Source organism: Macrosteles quadrilineatus, unplaced genomic scaffold (assembly GCF_028750875.1).
Source record: "Macrosteles quadrilineatus isolate MER2022 unplaced genomic scaffold, UCM_ALF_1.0 Scaffold_32__1_contigs__length_1466915, whole genome shotgun sequence".
In the NCBI taxonomy this organism is placed as follows: Eukaryota; Metazoa; Arthropoda; class Insecta; order Hemiptera; family Cicadellidae; genus Macrosteles; species Macrosteles quadrilineatus.
Window position 1 is genome coordinate 700,095 of NW_026542625.1, and position 25,713 is coordinate 725,807.

At 35.6% G+C, this 25,713-nt stretch overlaps 1 protein-coding gene across 1 annotated transcript in view; it reads right to left on the reverse strand.

Annotated features, from left to right (window-relative positions):
• Positions 1-2,365: 2,365 nt before the first annotated feature.
• Positions 2,366-25,713, reverse strand: part of LOC129005756 (GILT-like protein 1) — a 28,662-nt gene continuing 5,314 nt past the window's right edge. Inside the window, exons 2-5 of the mRNA XM_054434752.1 lie at positions 5,961-6,101; positions 4,966-5,151; positions 3,778-3,924; positions 2,366-2,689 (exon numbers count right to left, since the gene is read on the reverse strand). Coding sequence (XP_054290727.1) covers positions 2,522-2,689; positions 3,778-3,924; positions 4,966-5,151; positions 5,961-6,101 — 642 coding nt within the window. The 3' untranslated portion in view covers positions 2,366-2,521. The remainder of the gene's footprint in view (positions 2,690-3,777; positions 3,925-4,965; positions 5,152-5,960; positions 6,102-25,713) is intronic.

Consider the following 25,713-nt stretch of genomic DNA (forward strand, 5'->3'; position numbering starts at 1 on the left):
TTCAGTATGTTTTTTATATATTTAAGTTATCCAGCTACAATTTATTGATTTTCAAAATACACACAGTATTTAATTTCAATCATATTTGCAGTTTGAGCCGCGCCGACTTGAAATACGTGAGCTTGCCTAATACAAAAGTTTACTTTATTGAAATTATTTCATTCTTTTTAGAGCGTTTGAAGTCGGTTGTATTTTTTTACAAAAATAAATTATTTCATGATTTTTAGTGACTGAACGTCACAAGCCTTTTGGAACAATATGAAAGTTATTCCTCAGCTACCAGCACTAAAAAACCTCTCAAAAGTGGAAAATTGGTCGTTAACACGTATAGTACCTTTGGAAAATATTATATGAAAGATTGGTTCAGCTAAAAGTGGTGTAAGTAAGTCATGTAGGGAGTTTTGTTTGCTCAAGATATAGCCTAGTTGCAATTGCAAATCATCTTCCTCTAGGACTTTCCGAAGCAGGCATAATAGTATTGATATGATATAGTAACTGGGTAGAGAATATCAATAAACATTCCTCATCTGCAAATGCATGTTTAGTAATTAAAATATTTAACACTTTTAAGACAATTGACGATTATGCACTGTCACACGTCTTAGGTCGTGTAAGGAATAATTGCATTTAATTTATATTTAGACCTGTTTTACGAATGCTTTGGTTTTCACAATACACCTTTATTTGTCAATATCATACAGCTATTCACTGAAACATATATGTTTTTGTAAGTCAGAATATTCAATACTAAAAACAGAATTACTGTATACACAAATCAGGTCAAACGTTAAAATACATTTGTTATAGTAACCAAAACAAAATGCATTTTTCTCAATGTAATTCATTTAGGCTCCATGGCAAGAAATAGTTTATTAATCAATATGAAGCAACTGTTTCATGAAGAATTGTCTGTAGCTTCATTTAAATGGTTTCAACTAACAGCTGTGGGAATGTTATTATTATTTATTGCCTTCTCTGCACAAATGTAAACAAAATAAATGTTGAGTATTTAAGGTTTTCAGAATTTTTCACCGAAACAAATATTATACTTAAACTTAATATATAAGGTACCAAATAGAAACTCTCCTGGTTATTTTGGTGGTGGAACCACACTGATCGGTAAAAGAATCACAGAGAAATTGGTGAACATACATAGAAAAAAAAAACATCGCCACAAACGAATTGAGAACCTCCTCCTTTTGTTGGTAGTCGGGAAGTCGGTTAATAAAGTAATATTTCATTTCATCATTATCGTCTCCCGCAGTAGCGGCAAAAAATGAAAATTTCCCGCAGCCGCAGGGACATCAGCATCGTTACCCACTGAGGAATGTTCTCGTCAACATCCGCTATCGCTTAGATCTTTCTATCGCATGGGCGTAAGAGTTTATTGTGTTGAATCAATATAGAGGGGCCTCTCTAGTGTGAACCGCCGTGATTCATTACATTGATTCTTAATACGGCCCAATTTTAGCGACTTCATGCAGGCCACGAGGACAGTTGATGCAACCCACATGACTGCAGAAAATTTAAAATTTAGACTGGTAAAAAATTTCTATCGATCGGTCAAGTAGTAAAAGTTTAGCTGTTGTAAACTACTTGCCATAGCGCTCTTAGTCTTACTGATTTTAATCAATTTGCTTCATAAATAACGTGTATTAATATTCATATAAATATCGGGCCTGTGTCGCAGGACCCGTTGCAGGTTTTGGGTCCCAGTAAAATTTCCCGAAATCTTGTTCTAGGCTCACAGGCCCTAGGCCTGGTGTGTCAGCATCGGAAATCTCTCTAAACCTTTAAAAGTATATGCGCTGGTGGGGGGGTGCGATATAATGATGCTCTGTCAAGTCCCTGGACACTCAGAAATAGAAGGGGACAAGGTAACAAACTTGGCCTCAGACCTTGTTGAACCAGTAAAGCCTTTTTTGGAATCTCCTGTGGGTCTGCAGGTAGGTTCACGAGGAGCACAAGAGGATATGGCAATGCTTCACAGGGTTAGCAAGGTCCCTCTATTGCTCCTCTACTCAGATAGTCGCGCAAACATTCTACGATTATAAACGAGGCAAGTAACACTGTAACAGCAATTATCAAGGACAATGGCTTCCTAAGGATGCACCTACTAGAGAAAATAACTCTTGGAACCATGACTAGGGGTAGATAACTTCCTCAGGAAGGGCTCGTAGATAGGATGCTGCAGTTCAGGTTCAGGTACCAAACGGGGAGTGCTACAAGTGGCTAACATGCCTAAGGACATGGTCCACCTCGACTCAGTCATTTAATCAGGTATAAAGTGGTCGCGCATTTGTGTAGGTCTAAATTTCCTTCAGAGAAACTAGCCCATTCTGCCTTGGTAAAAAGCAACTCCAAATCACTTACATATAAAAATCTTTATTAAATAATTTATGCACAGGCTACGTACAGTCTGAAACGTCACACTCTAAAACAACATTCAACTTAAGTACACGTAAACTAAGCGCAGACCACTACTGCAGGTCTGGGAAATGTTACAATATTTTGATTATGTTCACACTCGTGACACGACGTAGACGGCGAAGAGGAGTGGCAGGATGGCAGCTTGTAGACCCGACGCACCATTCTTGGAACACTCTGCGGGCTTGGTGCCGGGGATCTTGCTGCATAGGGCCTTGCGGAAGTCACTCACTGCGGCATCATGGTCAGCCTTGACGAATTTCTGAAAATTAGAGGTATTGTCAGATTTAAACATTTCCAGAGGTGTGCACAAATTTGCTAGTACTAAAGTTGTCAAGTATTTTTGAGTGAGTATTTCAGTTCTGTCCTCAGCTTGACTTGAACTTTTCAAGAAAACACAATGAGCCACTTGGTTTAGCAAGGTTTTTTGGAACCATTTATTTACATTAGTATGGCATAATCTTAACAAGTTATTATAACTCTTACAGTCAACTGAAATTAAAACATGTTAAAAATAAAGTTGTTAAAGCTATAAAGAGAAGTATAAATTGCTTGGTTGTAGCAAGACATATGCTCTCATTCGGATATCTCAGGCCCAGACCTTATTTGATAAGAAATAGTGGTAACAGTAAAAAAGATACTTCAAAACTAAATGGTCATTGTATTAAATGCAAATAAGATGTGGAAAATCTGTAACCTTAGTAGTTATACTTTTAGAATAAAAGTGAATGGTAGTTGAATGAAAAACTGAGGGGTTGTAGCAATTTGGTGAGGATAACAGGGTTACCTGAATGAGAAAAAGTCCTAACTGGCACAAGAAACACAAAACTTTACATTGTACACAAAACATTAGAATATTTCACTGTGATTGACAGCATATTCAAATTAATAAGAAAGAGGTTTTTCTTCAGGTCTGAGACTCTCTCTCTTCCTTAGTTGAAAATGGTGTCTGTGACAGTAAAATATTCTAATGTTTTGTGTATATTGTGTAAAGTTTGGTGTTTCTTGTGTCAGTTTGGACTCTTTCCCATCCAGGTAAGCCTGCTATCCCGAAAAAAAAACCCTATAAAACCTTGGCCCTTGTGTTCTACAGTTTGTTATATCCTTAAGCGAGACATTCAAATGTTAACATTAACACACAATGTAAGAGGCTCATGTTCTCTTTGAATCAAATGATTGGATACAGCTAGTCCGTACAGATGGGATGTCTACTGTGGTCTCCAAAAAACAATGTTTTTTTGGACACGCCCAAGGCCCATGAGAACGGGCAAAACTGATCTAAACAAGAGTACGTTGCTCTAATTTTGAATTTGAAACTATACTGAATTTGTCTATCAGACTAATACTTACGTCACCAAAGACGATGGTAGGGACATTCTGGAGGTTGTTGGGGAACATTGCTGTGGTCATGTTGCCGTACATGTCCAATAACTTCGAGCCTTCTTGGCCGGCCGCACATCCGCTCACCTTCTCAACAGTAAGACTGCCGCTGACGCACTGCAAACGTTGTGAATTATTTACCAATACTTGCTCCATGGAATTTCCACAATTAGGTACCTAGTTTGAGTCATTTCTACTAGAGAATCGGCGACGTTATCACTAGCTTTTAACTAACTATGTTGTAAAATAACAAAGTTTACTTACAGTAGCAAGTGAACAAGGGATAATAAGGCTTGATCCTCAGGACCCTTTCTGTTGATACTGTTCAATGAAATGGCGACCATACATAGTAGGTATTTTAAGCCAAGTATAAATGGAGATGATTCATTCACCGTGGCAGGCCGCAGTGGTTTTGTAAGTGCTTTGCCGTAAATGGATCCTTTTATTAAAAAAGGAGTAGTAACAGATGTTGTGTTTGTGAACCCTTATTTATATGAAAACATTTTTACCATAAAATTTATGAAATTAGAAAATGTATATTATTATTTATTACTACTCTTTGACTTACAAAAATTACAGCTATACATGTATAGTAATCCCTGTAGTACATTTCTGGTAAGAAAAATAGTTATGTTAAATATTCACATTCTTTGGTTAAATGAACTGTAGAGAAACTACTTCATAGGTTACATAGCTAAAGATGCTATCACCACTAATCACCAATTTTAAAATTGGGTTCATTTGTTCATGTGAAATTAAACAATAAAAGTTAATGTGAATATGAATAGCCTAAATATCAATCAGAAGATGTATGTTAGTAGAGTTATTGCCTATATTTGACATTATTAGAACTATAGTCCGTTCAAAAAATTTACGCCGCTTGAGGGTAAGTTCCCCCACCACTTATTTTCTGCTTAATATGTTGCAGCTGATGATTAACATTTGACAAATCTCGGTTATGTTTTAATGGTAGGAACAAGACGTGGAGGCCGGAGGGTATAGATTTCTTCTGCTAAAATCGTCTAAATTTTGTGAACGGAGCATAGTTTTGGAGGCAACATAACTATGAACTTTACCATGCAAATCCTCAACAGAATATGTTTATTATTTTTAGTACTTTTACTGAAGTTAACGATGAACTCAAATCCAGCAACTCACCTCATTCACAGGGTAGTCTTCTTTCTTGGGGTTGCTTGCAATGATTGAACTGGTACAGTTGATAAACTTGAACTGGTCGGCAAAGCTGATGCTCTCATCCAAGACGCAAGCAATCACCTTGTTGCCCTTACATTCCTTCTCCCCGTGATGGCATACGAACGTCACATTCGAGTCCTCTCGTGTTGTCTGCAACAAATTAAAAGATAATTACATGAATTGGATACAATTTCAACTTGTAAACCTTAAACAGAAATTAATTTGGGTTAAAATTTGAGGATTTTATAGGAGTTGTTGTGGATGTGAACTATTTTTGACTAAGCTTCTGTCAAGTATGTCCAAACATAAAAACTGCATGTCTCCAATATTTTTGCAATGCTAATTAACTTAAAGGCTGCACCCAACAACTCAAATTCATTATTTTGTTTTCTGCATCAGTGGCATCTTTTGTTTGATTTTGATGTTTAAAAGATACACATACCTATAATATCTCAATTCCACAAACATTTTTATAAAATCGATAGTAAGTACCTATGCTTTATGTACTATTTTAACAAATCACACATTTGAAACGGCAATTACAACTAAAATCTTAATAAATAACTCGAGGAGACCTTGTGTGCGCAAATTGTACATTTTAATAGTGCTCAAAACTTGTTTCCAAGCAAAACAAATCCGCCTTATACCCTTTTACCTTTCAAAGATTATGTTTTAAGACAGCTATTAGGTCAATAAAAATACTTATTTACAATTAATTAAAATTTTTGATTTTATAGACTGCAAGTCCTTCCACATCACTGGCTTTTAAAAGTGAATTCAAAAAAATAAATAAAACACAAGAAGGGTGAAGCCCTAAAGCAAAATTACCATTCGTCCCTCTCCTAGATCAGTTTTATAATGACACCTCAATTATTTTATAGATCGGTTAAGTCGGACGGCTAAAACTGGCATGTTAGCCTATATAGAAAACCCTTAGATAGAAGATTCAAGATACTTACAGTTGCTTTGCCGTAGGGCACCAACGTCAGGTTGAGGTATTGGCCCAGTGGTCCGGCAAAGACAGGGTACAGCTGCTTGGTGAGGAACTTTACGCTGTCAGGACAGTAGGACTCAAAGTATACAGAGACTTTCACCTTCTCCTGCAAACATTACATTCCAATAAATCAAACTGGAAAACAGATCAACTTGTTAAGTTAAATGACATTGAAACACGTGCATTATACAGAAACTTTCTGCAGGGAAAACGAACAGTTGAAGGACAGGAAACAGTTAAACAGGAGGAGAGGAAAATTGATAATTGCTTTAAAAAGGTAGTTTTTTATGATAAATGTCTAGATACAAAACGGTATCTATGTTCGTTAAAAAAATATTAAGCCGTCCCAGGACTTTTTTAACACACTGTATGTGTAAAAACTTGTTTTGGGACTTGAATTATGGAAATACAGTATGCTCAGTTCTACTTTCACTTGCAGTATATGTATTTTGGGAATGTGAGATTGATTAAAATGAGTAGGAACGTCATGTTTATTGCCATACTGTTCTCGCAACAATTGTTAAATCTTCAGTACATTCTACTTATTTCTGTAAAATTCAGAGAAAACTCAATTACCGGTATGTGGGAGTGTGGAGTCCAAATAGATGATTTTTATACGAATGATAGAAAATAAAAGTTTGAGTTAAAATCTACGACACCATGGAGTAGGTATCATCACTTCGGACAGTAATTTTCCACAGTGGATTACTGAGGAATTCCCCACTAGGAGCTCCTAGTGAATTAAAGGTTCCAGGGATCTACTGTAGGACCAGAAGAGTCATTGACCCCCCCCCCCCCCACACACACACACACACAGAACACCTGTAGTGTGGGAGAGAGACAGAAAGTGAGGTTTCAGGTTGTAGTTGTAAAAGGTTTGTCTCTGGAAGCCTACAAACTACAATCTACATTACTTTAGTTTTCTGAGCATCCCACTTGTATTGCTCCTGAAAATATTCCAAGGTTCTAAAAAACAATTAATTATGGAACTTGTTGTGTCTTTACATCACAGAAAACGTACTACTATGTTTTCTGTGCTTTACATCGAATATTGAAACGTCAAAATGTAATATAGGATATGCTAATACATAGTCAAGAATAACAATTGATTTTACATGCATCAAATCAAATTGTTATCATTTTTCGATTGACCTTTTAAGGGAACTGGAAAAATGATCAATAATTGTAAATTTTATTTACCCTTTTTGAGCGATTTTTTAATTATGTCTTGTTATTGCTGTCAACAGATATGTAGGCCTATTGAAACTGACATAGTATAACTTATACAAACTGTAGTTGATTTATTAGGTAAGCCTACTGCAATCCCACCTAAAACTTAATTTACCGATCAGCACAAAACGCATTAAAGGAAATACTCTTTGAGGTTGTAGAAATACCATTTTGAGTTTTACTGAAAACAAATTACCAAAACCACAAACAAAATATGCTAAAATGCAATGAAGTAAAGGAAGCAAGGGTGTCAACATGCGATCTTGTTTTGTCCCTAAACAGTAAATATCTGTACTTTAATTTGGGTTGTGTTAAAGTACATAAATTCTGCTTAAATTATAGCAGCGATATTTTATGCCCAAAACGATAGCAGTGATTAAGTGTTTTAGGACCGTATGTATAAACACAAAAAACAGTTAGGTACATAACATTTTGTTTTAGGAAATACATTGTTAGCAATCTTAGGTAAACAATGAAACACAATGTATGATATATTGGAGATATCAACGTTTGGTTTGACAGTGCTCGCGTATGCAGAGGTGCAATAGTATAGTGATAAAACTAAATCAGCATCATTATCGGTGCTTTAGTTTATTCCTAAAAGAAGCCTAGTTGAGTCACTCAACAAAATCCAATCTTATTTATTGTTATAGAATGTGCCAACAGTTATAGTTATTAGTTATTAAATCCAGTGCTATTTTATTAGTCGATGATAAATGATTTACATTTTAAACAGTCTGTTTCATTCTATCCGTCTGAACATGTTTCATAATTACAATCGTTTATTTATAATATTCAACAATATTTAGCTCAGGTGGGATTCTCATCGTTCAAAGATAATGGAAATCCTTCACAAACGAGGCAACAGCTATACCCCTGTGGTTCTGCCTCACTCTAGCCTGCAACTCAGTATAGTCACAGAAAACATACTACTATAACCGTATGTTTTCTGTGGTATAGTAGACGAATAAACATTGAAGTTAGTGGAAAATACAGCAAAATCTGCAAATCCACTGCAAGTGTTCGAAATCAGCTGTTTGTAACAATGCTTACTCTTCTTATGCTGCGAGGGCTCAAGACGTTCAATGGTAGCATTTCCATATGAACCATCTCAGTAACGAGGCCATTATGGCAAGATCGTGCTCGACTCCCAGTGTGTACTACGGCCACAACAGAGAGCGCCACCAGAGGTGAATGACCGCGCGGTATGCATTACAGTACATTTTGTTCAAATTTAACGGAATCGGGTATTTTTTATTTATGGATAAGGAATATAGAATGTTTGCCTTATTGGTTTTCGTCGTCTTATGTGGTTTACTTTGTATACTGACGTTTTTACCCTGTTGTAAAATTCGAAGTTTAAAAAACTAGTGTGAGCTGTTTTGAGTGAGCTGATTCAGATTTAGGTTTTCATTTTATTCAGGGATTTTACGGTTCATGCTACCTATGTTTAACACCATTGCATTAGATACCATTTGATGTAACTATTGGCACAGTGGATCCCACTGAGTGATGTTCACCAATGATCCACAAGACAATAGGACGTGCTCTGTTTTAATCCTTCACTTGCATAACTTATATTGAGACAGACTTCCTTCTTTTCATCACTAAAACATACAATACTTCTTTTACGCTTGACGTGTTTTTTTTAAGTTTCAGGAGAAATTGCATGAGTTATCCTAGTATCTATTATTTATTAGCTTGGTGACGAAACCATTCGATTTGTGTAATATAATACTAATTGTTACAGTTTTGGAACTGATAAAGGTATTGTAAAACCAAATATTTTTACTCTGTCCGTTCTAGTGAGGTTGAGTAAAAACAATCCATAAAATCCAAACTTTAAAATGTACTGGATTAGCCATGGCTGTGCTAGTGTTAGCTCCTTATAGAATATCGACCCTACAACTCTGTGTTAGTTCGTTTGCCATTTGTCCATTACTCCCATTGTTCCTACCGCCATTATCGATCGAGTTGCAACCACTCTGTTAGTTTTACCTGACATTGAGTCTAATTAAATTCATCTTTAATCAATAACGGCAAGTGGCGTTTCAATTTACTGTGGATGTACTTAGCTTATTAACGCCAATCAAAAATGAGTATCAGTTGATAATTAAAATTCAAGCATGTTGATTGTTAGCTACATTTGAGAAAGCACATTACATTACAAGTACATTTGAGAAGCTACATTTGGTCCTTTCCTATTGGAGTAACTATTGTTTCAATGGCTCGACGCATGCGAAACGCAGCTTTATTTTCACCCAACACAAAGACCTGATCTCACAATGTTAATTAACTAATTACGTTAGAAAAGTGAAATGTTTCTCATTCAATACGAAATAGAAGTTTATATAACACAAGGATACAATAGGTGCCAACAGAAATATCGTTGGTGATATGGCATCGTGTTTATGTTAGGGAGTTAATTTCGTCAAAGATTAATATGCACAACATCCGTATCGGTCAGCTAAAATTATATAAGATTTGTTTATGCTCGATAACGCTTTATGTCTTATATTTAGAGTATTTTACTATCTATAAGTAGTACAGAATACTGTTTCTCCATTGAGTTTTCTAGGTGAACACTTATTGTTTTAAATTGTGGAAGATATATATTGGGTTTATTTGTACAAGGATCGCTAAAATAAATTTGCCCTTGATGCTTCCTTAACGAAAAAATTGATTTTTTTCAGTCCTCTTCCCAGTCCCTCTTGATCACTATAAGTTCAGTTCCAATAACTCCACACTCCCCAGTTATTTCAACAACTTAAATATTACTATGACAAACTAACAGAGACACGTCTTGCGAACTACTACTGTATTAGTCCTCTAGTATCATGAGCAAAGATTCAAAGTATGGACAAAAGTTGAGATCGACATACTTATAGTCTGTAAGATGGTACCTGTATAATGACCCTCCGGGCCAATCCTACGTAAACGGTGGGTCAGGAGACAGGTTCCATCATACAGACTATAACCGTGACAAGACATGAAACTGCCACCAAAGCTCCAGTTTGTAAAACAGGATGAGAATATCTTAGAAAGTTCTCAAACGGAGCAAGTATTCTCGTCGCTCAACGGTTTTAATGTATTACCATAGATAAAAGGAGTATCCTTTTATCTATGGTATTACTTAGCACGGATTTAGACAGTAGACATTTTTGGAAGAAACCTCAACAAACAAACACAATATCTGGAAACTGATCCCGGTCCGGTACGGGATCCAAAGATAATTTGGCTGTCCTAGGTTGTAGTGTAGTGCTGCGGCAAAATCCGGTTTTCAGAAACTTGAGGCGAATCATCTCGACTCCGCGCCGAGGCCTCAAAACTGACTAAAACGCCTTCAGACCTCCATCGAGAACAATCCTTAATCGTGTAACGGGAGGAATGCGATGCAGCAAACCTGCAGACTCATGAAATTTAAAACATGACCGTGCATGATTATTTATGAATATTCTTAGGCAAAGGGATTATTTACCGCTACAAGTAACGACTGGAAACGTTTTACCTCGATAGTTAAAGAATCAAATCTCCCTGCTTACTATACCGGTGAAATTTATTGATTTTGCACAAAAAATTATCCATCATTTAAGAAGTTTAGTATGTATAAAACAATTTAAGGTTTGATAAGTTTTGAAGCTACGGAGAAGAGGAAATGCAGGGTGATCTGAAAGCAAATTTCTGGAAGGATATTACCAAAGAAGGCGAAACCCGAAAACACTCGTACACATCAGGATATTCTCTTACACTTCACTCCAATGCTCGTGCTCAGATAAGTATGCCCTTCTTTTACGTAACTTTAAAAAAGTCAATTCCTTTTCCAAAATATCCCTCCTAATTTATGAATGTTTAAGATCTTCCCAATGACTCCTATGCTATCTGTGTCCATCTCGAATCTAAGTACGTCTTCCAAAGCTAAAGTCAATTTTTTCATAGAATAAAATCAAGACATTATTGAAAGATCAAGGTAAAGGATTGCCCATAGTTATAGACCCAAGTTGTATTTTTCATCACCCCTGGAAAGGACACGAATCATAAAGTTCTAATAGTATTAATAAATCGATGCCGTTAAAGTTTTATTACGGTTTTACAAGACCTCACTCCCATCAAGAGAACTTATAATCGACGGCCACGCAAGTAGTGACGCAAGATAGCCCGGTGGAAAGCAGAAGCGGAATTACAAATGTGGTTTTTAATTTCCCAAGCAGTTGACGCAATACTGTTGTTTCCTTTACTGCCCAAGCGAGACTTACAAAGTATCACTGTCCTTGTGTGAGGTGTGTTGAGCACCTAATTATGAGCAGTTAGTTAGCCACTGTACACAACTTATCACACACAACTTATCACAGGAAAACAGTGCATTTATATACTGTAGGAGCATAGATAAAAGGAGTATGTAGGAGGCGCACTTGTGTTGATTACTGATCAAGTTGCATCAATTCTTTTTAACAAGTAAAACTGAAAGATCTGCAACATCTTTTATGTCAAAAATTGTCATTTTTGAACTAAGGGAGAGTAATCTTTACTGTATGTTCATGAGTGGCTCATTTGAGTACGTTCAATTGAAATAACACATTAGCTACAGCTATCGGCTCCACTCGACTAAGTCCATTCTTATTCCTGGCTACAACTCTACGTGGGATGTATATAGTCAAAGCTAACGTGTTAATCTTCTGAACATTCTGAACTCTCTACATCACCTGGAGAGTTGTCTGCTTGTCCTTCGTCAGCTGAGCGAGTAACATCATCATCGTACACAAACAGATGTCTGTCTCGGTATTTCCGTCGTCGAAGGCTTTCTGATAGGTAAACAAGGAAGCTGAGGTAAACAATAGCTTTCGTGATCCCATCCCTCCCATCACTAGCTCGGCGCGGCGTGATCTCGGGAAACAGAGCGGGGAAAGGTTTACGGCCAGAAATCTTCGGGAAGTAACGATGAGTCAATGATATTGATATTGGGTGAGTCAGATGATATTACAAACTGGTTCGATATCTGTTCAAGCAGATTTAATGATTTTCTCGGGAAATGACGCAGAATAGATAGTAGATATGCATCATAGTGTTTTTCCTAAGATTTCTTGGTGACCATGTGGACATGGTTTTAACAATTAACTCTAAGAATCTGTTCGTTTAGCTTCCAGTTTAACTACAGGTCGTAATAGGAGGTAGCAATCGCCATAAAAAAAAATAAATGACAACAATGCAACAATGGATTAGCTGATGTCTTGAGCTGTGACACAAAATCCGAATAACATAGTATTTTGCAGTGTTGAGATTTTGCAATGTCAATAGAAGTTATGCAAGTTATCAAAACTGTAACCTCTTCGAATGCCTGTACAGCAGCTTGATGGCAGAGTTTGAAAATAATTATCAGTTGATCAGCATAAATTACACGCCTCTACACCCAAACAACCAAAAGCAGAATTGACAAGAATGTCTTTAGTGTCAAACAAAATCGTCATTTGGTCGTCATCGTGTTTTGTCCATTACATAACGCAATATACTCAATGTTTTCACTTCCATTTCATTTAGTCTGCAGTTTCAACGTTACTAAATTTGATGGGTTTAGCTATCTCCCATGATGGTCTGTCGTTAAAATAGCTAAAAACTAAGCAAACAAAACGTTGGAGGTGGTTGCATCATCAAAAGTAAACAATATTTCCCTTAGGTAAAGTCAAATACAATAATGACAATGGTATCAAGTATTAAACAACCAAAAGTAGGACAACCGTACGACGATCAAACACAATTTAGGTCAAATGGACGTCATTTAGGACACATGCAACATTGATTCACCCCTACCAGCTGACGACAGTAACACAACAGCTGATTTTTAATGCAGTCAGCTGATTTATTTATTCCGTAGTTGCTACTTTCAGTGTAGCATTGTTTATGCATTCAATGTTTTATTTTGCTTGTAGCAAGAAGAGACAGCTGTTATTGCTGGTTTAATATTTGATGTTGTTTAGGGTTCGGGTTTATTTAATGTTGTATTAGCTTGATACATAAAACATGCAAGTGATGTTAATTTTTAACGCTTTTTTAAGTGTGTCGAAATTAAGTTTAAAACACAATATAGGTGTATTTTTATTATTTATAATGAAGAATTTTACTATATTATGACCATAAGATACTGTTGGTTGATTTCCATTGCAAAAATTAACATAAATATTTACATTCGATGTATTTTTCCTGATTTACTTTTCAAATAGTTAGATTTAAATGAAGCAAAGAGAATATTTTATATTAAAAATGAGAATATTTTATAAGACACCACAATCAATTGGTGGTCTTAATTTTGTCCTACAATAAACTTTGTTTGTCTTCAGTTCTCATACCGTTGCTTATCAGATAGTAATCTAGAAACTTGAATTTATAAATTTAGGAAACAATATTTCCACAATTTAATTGCTGTCGAAGTAACCTCAATCAAAATAATTTGAACTCAATTCGTTGGATAAATACGAAGAAAATGTTTAATCTTCCATATGTTCAAAATGTCGTATTTAAAAACCTCTTTTAGTAAAAACTGTTAAACTAAAATATAATTTTTACTATGAGAAGATAAATACATTTTCTGTTTTACGTAATTCATTTTATAAACTACCCCGTAAAAGCATCGATGTAAACAATTTTACGTTTTATTTAATTCCTTAAGTGGCTTTCTTTCGTTAATACATTTATAACACACAATTAAGAAATGTATACAATTAAATAGCTACATAATCCGTGATAATAGTTTGTTGATGAGGAGCGTGCAATTAAAACCATTAAGTTGACGATTTAAATAATTAATTCCATGAGTAAATCTGTCGACGATCGTACCACGTATGAAACCTGGGACGAGTGGTTTATTAATGCATCACACACAATAAAGTATTCGAACGATTTAAATTAATTAACTAACTAAACACTTTTACAAGCTGTAGTTTTATTATATATTAAATGCAATTAAAACGTAAGTAATTAAATGAATTAATTAAATAATAATGAGCAATAGTGTGTGAATGCATTGCATGCAATTCAAAGTAGTAACTTACCCTCAAGAAATATTTTGCAAGTGGCACGCCATATTGATTTTATGTGACTCAGGCAAGTACGAAGGCGTTCGTGAAGGGTGTAACATAACCGCCCTGAGCGAACGGGGCACACTGAGTCATACCTGCTTAAGTGTGTGTTTGTATGCGCCACTTTACAGGGGGGTTGGCACGAATTACAAGGCCTGTGACTGTGTGCAGGCGCCACAAATTGCAACCTAATCTGCCAAGTTTATCACGGACACGCAGTCTTGGGTACAATGCACTCACCCCGTGCGGCGTTGCAACGGTTGTATTTCTGTGTCACCGTTGGATTGGTACGTGATATTTTGGCAAGATGTTATTTTAAAAACAATCATTGTTTCCTTCATCGCAATTAAGTTTACTAAACTGGTTTAGAACCTGAGATTTTTTGTCACCCAATAACTGACGGACGGAAACTAATTTAACCTGATAAGTGGTAAGTATAGAATGCAATCTACAACTTGGAAACTACAAAAATTAAAATTTAAGGCTATGGAGTTTGAGCGATAAAAACGTATACTAACAAATCTTTTGTAGACGAAGGTGTGAGTCAAAGTACTATACAAATACAAGCACAAGCCAATGTTAACCGATGTTCGACCCACCGAGATCAAAAGGATAGCTGATCGGAAGGCAAATTTCGTTCAAGTTTTTGTAAAAGAGATTCTTATGCTGAATCACAAAAAAGACATTAACATAAGCAATTGATTGTAATGGGTGCGTATTTAAACCCAGATATGAGTGTAGAATGGAGTGAGATGATCTGTGTAGCTTTGTTTGGTACTGAGCTGTTTCATTAGTCAGGATAATTGAAAGTCCAATGATCAGGTACAGCTGGGTCCCCAGTTTCTTACCATCAAAAATCAACTAACAGTGACATACACTCTTTGTTCTAAGGTTTACCTATTTAGCTGTGAGCTCCTTCAAATAAATTGTGTTCAATATTTAACTACTCATGCATGCAGTTGAACATTCTATATATGTTTATCCAATTAGAGAAACCGCCTAGTATTTTCTCTAAATATAAATTAAACAGTATTTAATTGTATGAACAAATTAGATTCTGCAGTATTGACGACCAACATGTAACGTTTAAGGGAATTAGTGTTATTCAATTCACAAGATCCTATATGATACATAGATTTCAGGAGCAAAACCCTCGAGTGTGTAGGTTTGTGCAGTATGTGTTCAGGTGGATACGACTGATTAGTTTGTAGTATGCAAACAAGAAACAATGTGAGTCTGTGAGACTAGAGCTACCTTCTGTTGGAACTGCACTCTTTAAGAACAAGAAAAACTATATATCGCCACAGCAATTGTTGTCTATTGGAATGTGCGGTATGTAATATGCTAATATGGTCATCAAAACCAAATCAAATCTACAAGAACCTCAAAACATTTACATAACAGCGAGAAGAAAATGCAAATATAGTAAAAACCCACATCCAAATTGATAAAAAATAAAATCCCGTAAGTATGGTATATAAATTAAATAAAAAATAAAAAGTACATCTAAAATAAACATCTAATCTTAGTCAGTAACACGTCTAACATATACGGTTTGACCCACTATTCTGCACTCACCCCTAAATGTATGCTCTTAAAATGGTACAAAACTATATCATGTCAAAAAGTGCTGGGATGAACTACCTTACCACGTCTTGACAACGCTAAAATCCACATTTGATGAGCAAGACTTGAACCCGGGGCCTCTAGGACGAAAGTCCAACATTCTAACTAATATACAAGCCCCGCCCAATTTAGATCAAGTAATTTATAAAGGTTACACCATGTAGTGCATTTCCTGATCCTACCGGGTTACTTTCGCTAGGCTTCCTGTGAGAACCTGTTGCTGTTGGAAGTGTCACCGCCGGTAGCCAATCGCACTTACGTAATAATCACAGTACTTGATATTCTCACACTGTTGGTAAGAACGGGTATTGAATTTATTTAGGTTGGCAAGCCTTCAATAATCGACTTCAAATTACACTAGTTCCCGGTGTCTATAAAACATTTGCTTTGTTATTGACCAAGATCAGCTGTTTAGTCGATACAATGATTAGGACAACTACGTACAGCTTCGAACAATCATAAAGCTTCAGTATTAAAATAATACTGAGTGTTTTGGCGTTGTACTGAAAAAAAAATATCATTCCACTGTAATTTCAATTTTCAAACAATCCACAAAAATACAACAATGATTCATAAAGCATCAACAACCAAAGTAAATCTATTTAAATTATTCCAACGATAAACATATCAATATTATCATCGGCCTTTGATACTGTGAGTATTCATCCTTTGGAAAAATCCAAAGCCTATTTTATTTTATGATTCATGCTTGATTAAGAATAGTGATTACTACGCAATAATTCGTCATGCGTTTACAAATAAAACCATGCCGTTGGTTTGTTGGTTTTTTTTCAAAATTGTATCTAGTAATCTGTTAAGGTTTTTAAACATTCAGCAAATAAAATAACAATTAATACAAAGTTAGTTAATCTCTATCCATCGACAGATCTAACTTAAAAATATCTAGGAACATTATTTAGAACTATTTATTTGCCTTTAAACTAATAATTGTGTTCGGCTGATCCATAAGGACGAAAATCTACAATTTATTGCTTATCTGTTTCTGTACCTAATTTTAACACACAAACCAACAATTAAATCCGTTGTGCTTGACCCGATTATTAATTGGGGTTTCAAGGTAGGTACAGAAATAGAAGAAATCGAAGTGCGGCAAACAAAAAGCTGTAGATCTAATACTTTACTTGACATATCGACATTCTGACCTCACTCGCCATAAACTTCACTTTCACCGCCAACCTTCTATTGACGGGAATTAGCTTCCCAAGTCAATATGTTGACTGTAGTTTATCTAATTCGTCGACCTAAGCAAAGTTAATGTCATTGAAAACATTATTATCATATTTTTACATTATGGAGCTATACATATATGAAAAGAGTTGTTTTTGTCAAAATTTTAGAATTTGAGTTTTGAGTAACTGTCGATTTTGGGCCCCTCTGAAATCGAAAAAGGGGGGTTTCAAGGTGACATCTGTGTCTGTGTGTGTATAATATATGTGAATGTATGTGAGTGTAGATAGATAGCTTCAGACTACACCTGAGGTCCAATGTTAATAAAATTTGGTATGTGGGCCTATGTGGATACTGGTGGATGCAAATCCATGGTACCTAACGGCTTTCATTTAAATATTTTTTAAATTTATATATTTCATGGCCATTTTCAGCAACGACCCCAACGTACTTAGTGGAAATAAGTAAGAAAATTCGTGTACCTTTTTTGTTACTGACTAAAATCAGCTGTTTCTTTAGAGAGGACCATATAAAAGATAAATCAAGGACAATATATAATTGGTCCCAGTAACTACCAATAAGCTACTGAATCTTTTCCTTCCAAAACAGTAGTTGTCGTTCGTTACAAAACTGTGGTTATACTTAAGAATGTGTTATTTCCTGTTGTAAAAATTTTACAGCAAACAGCTGATTAGCAATCACAGAAATATGCGAAAGCACGCGAAAGAATAGTGTAGCCTTAGCTCACAATATTAATCTCGCTTTAAAATGTAACCGATAGCATAGGCTCAAATAACAAGTAAACATTTGAATTGTTTTAGATTCTTTGACATCCAAACGCCCCAACGAACTTCTCATATGAAGAACGTTGTGGGAATCAACTCTTGACATGGGTCTGTTGTCTGTCGAATGATAACAGCAACTGAAGAGATAAGCTAACTGCCTGGAACGATCTGTCGTTACATGACACATGCTCATGTCCAGACGAGAGAGTTGTTTAATTTGAAACTGAGTGGAAACAGAAACGATCCTTCTACTGTTACGAACTCGAGTCCAGAAAGTCTACGTCCGTGATACAGATACAAGCGACTTTGGACAGAAAAATCAAAGGCTCAAAAACCTTGCGGATATTTTTAGCATATTTTCCCCCTAGGGCACCATACTCTAGCCCGGGATTGTTGTTCATATTACTTCACGCTAGGGGTTGCGGTATTATCGCTTACAGTGCGTTCAAAAAGCCGTGGCACCTGACGGATTAGGAGACCAGGTGCCATGGCTGTTTGAACGCACTGTAGACAAAATCCATTGGTGGTTGGTGGGATTTGAACCCCGGACCTCAGAGACGAAGTTCCGTGCTTTACCAGACCAGCTCCCCTGAAATGTTTTTATCACCTGTCAATAGCAACCCCTAATGGCGTTCTATTTGAATCAATCTCGATTCTTGAAAGCTGATTAGTTTGCAAACAACGTTGGTTAATTACAGTATTCTTTTTCTCTCCAAAAGATCACATTTTTGTAAGTTGATAACGCAAGGTAAAGAATTTGGCCTTATTGCAAACTAAGTTGTAGTTCCCTAATGTCTAAATTCGCATTTAAGTTTGGTTGGAAAGTTTAAGAAAATCAGTACACAGCCTTCATATGATAAACTTGCTACGACAAAACAAAAATCATTGAAACCTTTAAGAATCTCAAACACGATAAATTACTCATAAATTGCGTAATAGATAGGTAATTAAATGCAATATTCATACATAGAGTCTCTTTAAAAAAAAAACCTCTGTTGATGGAATTCAGTGAGTAATTAACATGATTGTGTGAAACATAAAACAAAACAACAATACAAGTTGACAGAGAGACTTCAGTACTTCCTGTACAGAGAACAACAATGAGCTATTGGTGTACAACTGGTTGATAAAATAGTGTGGTTTGATACTGATAGAAAACCTAAACAAAAATCAAATAATTTACGAGGTGTTACAATTCAGTTGAGTTATTCTACACAAATACAATTTAAATTACTCTAAAAAAACTGACCTTATAGTATAATCAAAGTGGTATACACTGATTACTACAAAGGAATAATTATCACAATTTCATCCATAGTTCTTTATCATTCGTACTGTGTATAATTAAAATTTACAATTAGGCCTAAGCTAATTCAGTCACATAGTAATAGTTTTCTGATTTCCCCACGCTGGACCCCGTGACTCATGTTAGCTCGGTATAACTGTGTTAAACGTGTTAAATGTGCTAACCCTTTCTTGAGTCACGAATTAGTGACGTGCCTTAGTTAACACTTCCCCGAGTTATTTTATCGACAAACAACAATATAATATCAAGTGAGTCCTGTAATACTTAGCAATTGCTCGAATTCGAGCAACAGGGACACTAGTTCTATTTAAATCAAGAATAAATGTTATATTTTTAAGTAGACATTTCAGTGTAAATCCAATCAGTCAAATGGAAATTCGCTTAGTCTGCAGGTTGGCTGCGGCGGGGGTATTATTGTTTAGGGGCAGTTGTAGATGCGCTATATTATAGCGTACCGTAAATTAAAGAACCAAATTAGTATAACTGCTATACAAAAATTATACTTATATACGCCAATCCCGTACGAAGGACGGGTACTCTGCTAGTAGTTAAATTTGTCACACACAATTAAGAAATTAATATAATTAAATAGCTACATAATCCGTGATATTAGTTTGTTGATGAGGAGCGTGCAATTAAAACCATTAAGTTGACGATTTAAATAATTAATTCCATGAGTAATAATCTGTCGACGGTCGTACCACGTATAAAACCTGGGACGAGTGGTTTATCAATGCATCACACACAATAAAGTATTCGAACGATTTAAATTAATTAACTAACTAAACACTTTTACAAGCTGTAGTTTTATTATATATTAAATGCAATTAAAACGTAAGTAATTGAATGAATTAGTTAAATAATAATGAGCAATAGTGCGTGAATGCATTGCATGCAAATATTTTGCAAGTGGCACCATATTGATTTTATGTGACTCAGGCAAAGTACGAAGGCGTTCGTGAAGGGTGTATCATAACCGCCCTGAGCGAACGGGGCACACTGAGTCATACCTGCTTAAGTGTGTGTTTGTATGCGCCACTTTACAGGGGGGTTGGCACGAATTACAAGGCCTGTGACTGTGTGCAGGCGCCACAAATTGCAACCTAATCTGCCAAGTTTATCACGGACACGCAGTCTTGGGTACAATGCACTCACCCCGTGCGGCGTTGCAACGGTTGTATTTCTGTGTCACCGTTGGATTGGTACGTGATATTTTGACAAGACAGGTCGACAGATGTTATTTAAAATACCCCCGCCGCAGCAAACCTGCAGACTAAGCGAATTTCCATATGTCTGATTGGATTTACATTAAAATGTCTACTTAAAAATTTAAAATTTATTTCCTATTTAAATAGAATTATTTTAACAGGTACTTAGGTTTGCTGCATCAGGGAGGGTAAAACTTTTTTTTGTAAAATGTTAATAGTTAGTAAGAAATAAAAACATTTTCCAAATTTGATCAAAATATGTTCATAAACAAGTAAACTACAACAGTTTACTCATTCTCCATAAGAATAACATGGGAATTTAAAATTTACATTTTTTTGGAATTTTCTCCGTAACCATTAGGCGCATAGTAACACTTCAATATACTAAATTATTTGTTTTTTTAAGCTCTACAAAATGGTTTGAAAAGATTTTGCAAAATTTTATTTTTTTTGGGTCAAAAATGGGAAAAACCTATTTTTACCCCATAAAACCCCCCGTAAACCCCCGTTCCCATAGTCCGATCATGCTGGTTCGCGAACTCGTTCGAGTTTATCCCGCCTTACACCTTCAAACCAAATTTTATCAAAATCGGACAAAAATTACTCAAGTTATCGTGCGGATGGACACATATATATATATATATATCTCTATATATAGATATATAAAAATTTGAACGAATGGTGTTTTTGGCCTCTGGGGACATCAAAATGAAAAAGTAAATCGGTCCCGGGCCTAGGTCTTACCATGAGACCTACGGTAATAGCTACTTCCCTATAGGGAAATTCGCTAAAAACAACCATTGTTTCCTTTATCGCAATTAAGTTTACTAAACTGGTTTAGAAGTCGAAATTTTCTGTCACACCATCCGGAAACTAATTTCACCCTGATAAGTATAGAATGCAATCTACAATTCGGAAACTACAAAAATTAAAATTTAAGGCTATGGAGTTTGAGCGATAAAAAACGTACACTGTAATCAAATTTTTAGTTGATGAAGGTGTGGGTCAAAGTACAATACAATACAAGCACAAGCCATTATAACAGAGAAAAAGTTAAGCTAAGAAAAGTTAAGTTAAGTAAAGTTAAGTTAAGAGAAAAAGTTATACAAGGTTCGATTCATCGAGATCAATAGCTTAGCTGATCGGAAGGCAAATTTCGTTCAAATTTTTGTAAAAGAGATTCTTATGTTGAATCACAAAAAAGACATTAACATAAGCAATTGATTGTAATGGGTGCGTATTTAAACCCAGATATGAGTGTAGAATGGAGTGAGATGATCTGTGTAGCTTTGTTTGGTACTGAGCTGTTTCATTAGCTGTCATCATTACGGCTGCAAAGCCCCGTGGATGGAAGATTTAATGAAAATTTAACCCGTGGGTTAGGTTAGGTTAGGTTAGGACGGAAAGTCTTAACGTATGTAGTAACCGAGGATTATAGGGGTCACTCTGAAATTCGGAGGTGGTGGGACACGGAGGTGGTGGGACACGGAGATGGCGGGACGCGGAGATAGCGGGAGGTAACCCAATGATCAGGGACAGCTGGGTCCCCAGTTTCTTACCATCAAAAATCTACTGACAGTGACATACACTCTTTGTTCTAAGGTTTACCTATTTAGCTGTGAGCTCCTTCAAATAAATTGTGTACAATATTTAACTACTCATGCATGCAGTTGAACATTCTATATATGTTTATCCAATCAGAGAAACTGCCTAGTATTTTCTCTAAATATAAATGAAACAGTATTTAATCGTATGAACAAATTAGATTCTGCAGTATTGACGACCAAAATGTAACGTTTTAAGGGAATTAGTGTTATTCAATTCACAAGATCCTAAATGATACATAGGTTTACAGGAGCAAAGTCCTCGAGTGTGTAGGTTTGTGCAGTATGTGTTCAGGTGGATCCAACTGATTAGTTTGTAGTATGCAAACAAGAAACAATGTGAGTCTGTGAGACTAGAGCTACCTTCTGTTGGAACTGCACTCTTTAAGAACAAGAAAAACTATGTATCGCCATAGCAATTTGTTGTCTATTGGAATGTGCGGTATGTAATATGGTCATCAAAACTAAATCAAATCTACAAGAACCTCAAAATATTTACATAACAGCGAGAAGAAAATGCAAATATAATAAAAACCCACATCCAAATTGATAAAAAATAAAATCCCGTAAGTATGGTATATAAATTATATAAAAAATAAAAAAGTACATCTAAAATAAACATCTAATCTTAGTCAGTAACACGTCTAACATACACGGTTCGTCCCACTATTCTGCACTCACCCCTAAATTTATGCTCTTAAAATGGTACAAAACTATATCATGTCAAAAAGTGCTGGGATAAACTACCTTACCACGTCTTGACAACGCTAAAATCTACATTTGATTAGCAAGACTTGAACCCGGGGCCTCTAGGACGAAAGTCCAACATTCTAACTAATATACAAGCCCCGCCCAATTTAGATCAAGTAATTTATAAATGTTACACCATGTAGTGCATTTCCTGATCCTACCAGGATTACTTTCGCTCAGCTTCCTATGAGAACCTGTTGCTGTTGGAAGTGTCCCCGCACTTACGTAATAATCTCAGTACTTGATATTCTCACACTGTTGGTAAGAACGGGTATTGAATTTATTTAGGTTGGCAAACCTTCAATCATCGACTTCAAATTACACTAGTTTCCGGTGTCTATAAAACATATGCTTTGTTATTGACCAAGATCAGCTGTTTAGTCGATACAATGATTAAACTACGTACAGCTTCGAACAATCATAAAAGCTTCAGTATTAAAATAATACTGAGTGTTTTGGCGTTGTACTGATTAATTATAAACAATGTAAACAATATCATTCCACTGTAATTTCAAACAATCCACAAAAAGACAACAATGATTCATAAAGCATCAACAACCAAAGTAAATCTGTTTAAATTATTCCAACGATAAACATATCAATATTATCATCGGCCTTTGATACTGTGAGATACTGTACATCCTTTGGAAAAATCCAAAGCCTATTTTATTTTATGATTCATGCTTGATTGAGAATAGTGATTACTACGCAATAATTCGTCATGCGTTTACAAATAAAGCCATGCCGTTGGTTTGTTGTTTTTTTTTCAAAATTGTATCTATAGTTCGGCCGCTTAGAAAACGACCTGCGCGCTAATGCTAAACCAATGCTGGAGGAGGTCGCTTTCTAAGCGGCCGAACTATAGTAATCGTTTAAGGTTTTTCAGCAAATAAAATAACAATTAATACAAAGTTAGTTAATCTCTATCCATCGACAGATCTAACTTAAAAATATTTAGGAACATTATCCTTACATAGAACTATTTATTTGCCTTAAAACTAATTGTGTTCGGCTGATCCATAAGGACGAAAATCTACAATTTATTGCTTATCTGTTTCTGTACCTAATTTTAACACACAAACCAACAGTTAAATCCGTTGTGCTCGACCCGATTATTAATTGGGGTTTCAAGGTAGGTACAGAAATAGAAGAAATCGAAGTGCGGCAAACAAAAAGCTGTAGATCTAATACTTTACTTGACATATCGACATTCTGACTTCACTCGCCATAAACTTCACTTTCACCGCTAACCTTCCATTGACGGGAATTAGCTTCCCAAGTCAATATGTTGACTGTAGTTTATCTAATTCGTTGACCTAAGCAAAGTTAATGTCATTGAAAACATTATTATCATATTTTTTACCTTATGGAGCTATACATATATGGCAAGAGTTGTTTTTGTCAAAATTTTAGAATTTGAGTTTTGAGTAACTGTCGATTTTGGGCCCCTCTGAAATCGAAAAAGGGGGGTTTCAAGGTTATGTCTGTGTGTGTATAATATATGTGTATGTATGTGAGTGTAGATAGATAGCTTCATACTACACCTGAGGTCCAATGTTAATAAAATTTGGTATGTGGGCCTATGTGGATACAAATCCATGGTGCCTAACGGCTTTCATTTAAATATTTTTGAAAAATCTAAATGGCCATTTTCAGCAACGACCCCAACGTACTTAGTGGAAATAAGAATGATAATTCGTGTACCTTTTTTGGGTACTTTCCTGTTAAAGGGAACATTCATTATTATCGATGATTTTTTCGATTTATCGATATTTTTGTTTTCCGATCCATTACAAATTGACAACTGATCTTGTTTAGGCTAAAATAGTCTATTCTATGGATTAAGAAATGAAACTGTTCTAAGCTAACCTAACATAACCAACCAAACTTGCTGTACTATTTAAAAATTCCTTTTGATAACAGAAAAACAAGTTAAACACGGAATTTTTAAATGTTACACAGCAAGTTTGGTTAGTTATGTTAGGTTATTTTTTTAGAACAGTTTCATTTTATTATTTTTTGTTGATACTGAACAAAATTTATCGTAGCTGTCAGCTGATATGTTTCAATTGGTTAATATCGATATATCGAGAGAAAAATCATCGATAATTATGAATGTTCCCTTTAACAGGAAAGTACCCTTTTGTGTTACTGATTAAAATCAGCTGTTTCTTTAGAGAGGACCATATTTAACAAAAGCTAAATCAAGGACAATATATAATTGGTCCCAGTAACTATCAATAAGCTACCTACTGAATCTTTTCCTTCCAAAACAGTAGTTGTCGTTCGTTACAAAACTGTGGTTATACTTAAGAACGTGTTATTTCCTGTTGTTAAAATTTTTACAGCAAACAGCTGATTAGCAATCACAGAAATATGCGAAAGCACGCGAAACGAAAGAATAGTGTAGCCTTAGCTCACAATATTAATCTCGCTTTAAAATGTAAGCGATAGCATAGGCTCAAATAACAAGTAAACATTTGAATTGTTTTAGATTCTTTGACATCCAAACGCCTCAACGAACTTCTCATATGAAGAACGTTGTGGGAATCAACTCCCAACATGGGTCTGTTGTCTGTCGAATGATAACAGCAACTGAAGAGATAAGCTAACTGCCTGGAACGATCTGTCGTTACATGACACATGCTCATGTCCAGACGAGAGAGTTGTTTAATTTGAAACTGAGTGGAAACAGAAACGACCCTACTACTGTTACAAACTGAAGTTCAGAAAGTCTACGTCCGTGTTACAGATACAAGCGACTTTGGACAGAAAAATCAAAGGCTCAAAAACCTTGCGGATATTTTTAGCATATGTTCCCCCTAGGACACGCCATACTCTAGCCCGGGATTGTTGTTCATATTACTTCACGCTAGGGGTTGCGGTATTATCGCTTACAGTGCGTTCAAACAGCCGTGGCACCTGACGGATTAGGAGACCCAATGGAAACCCTT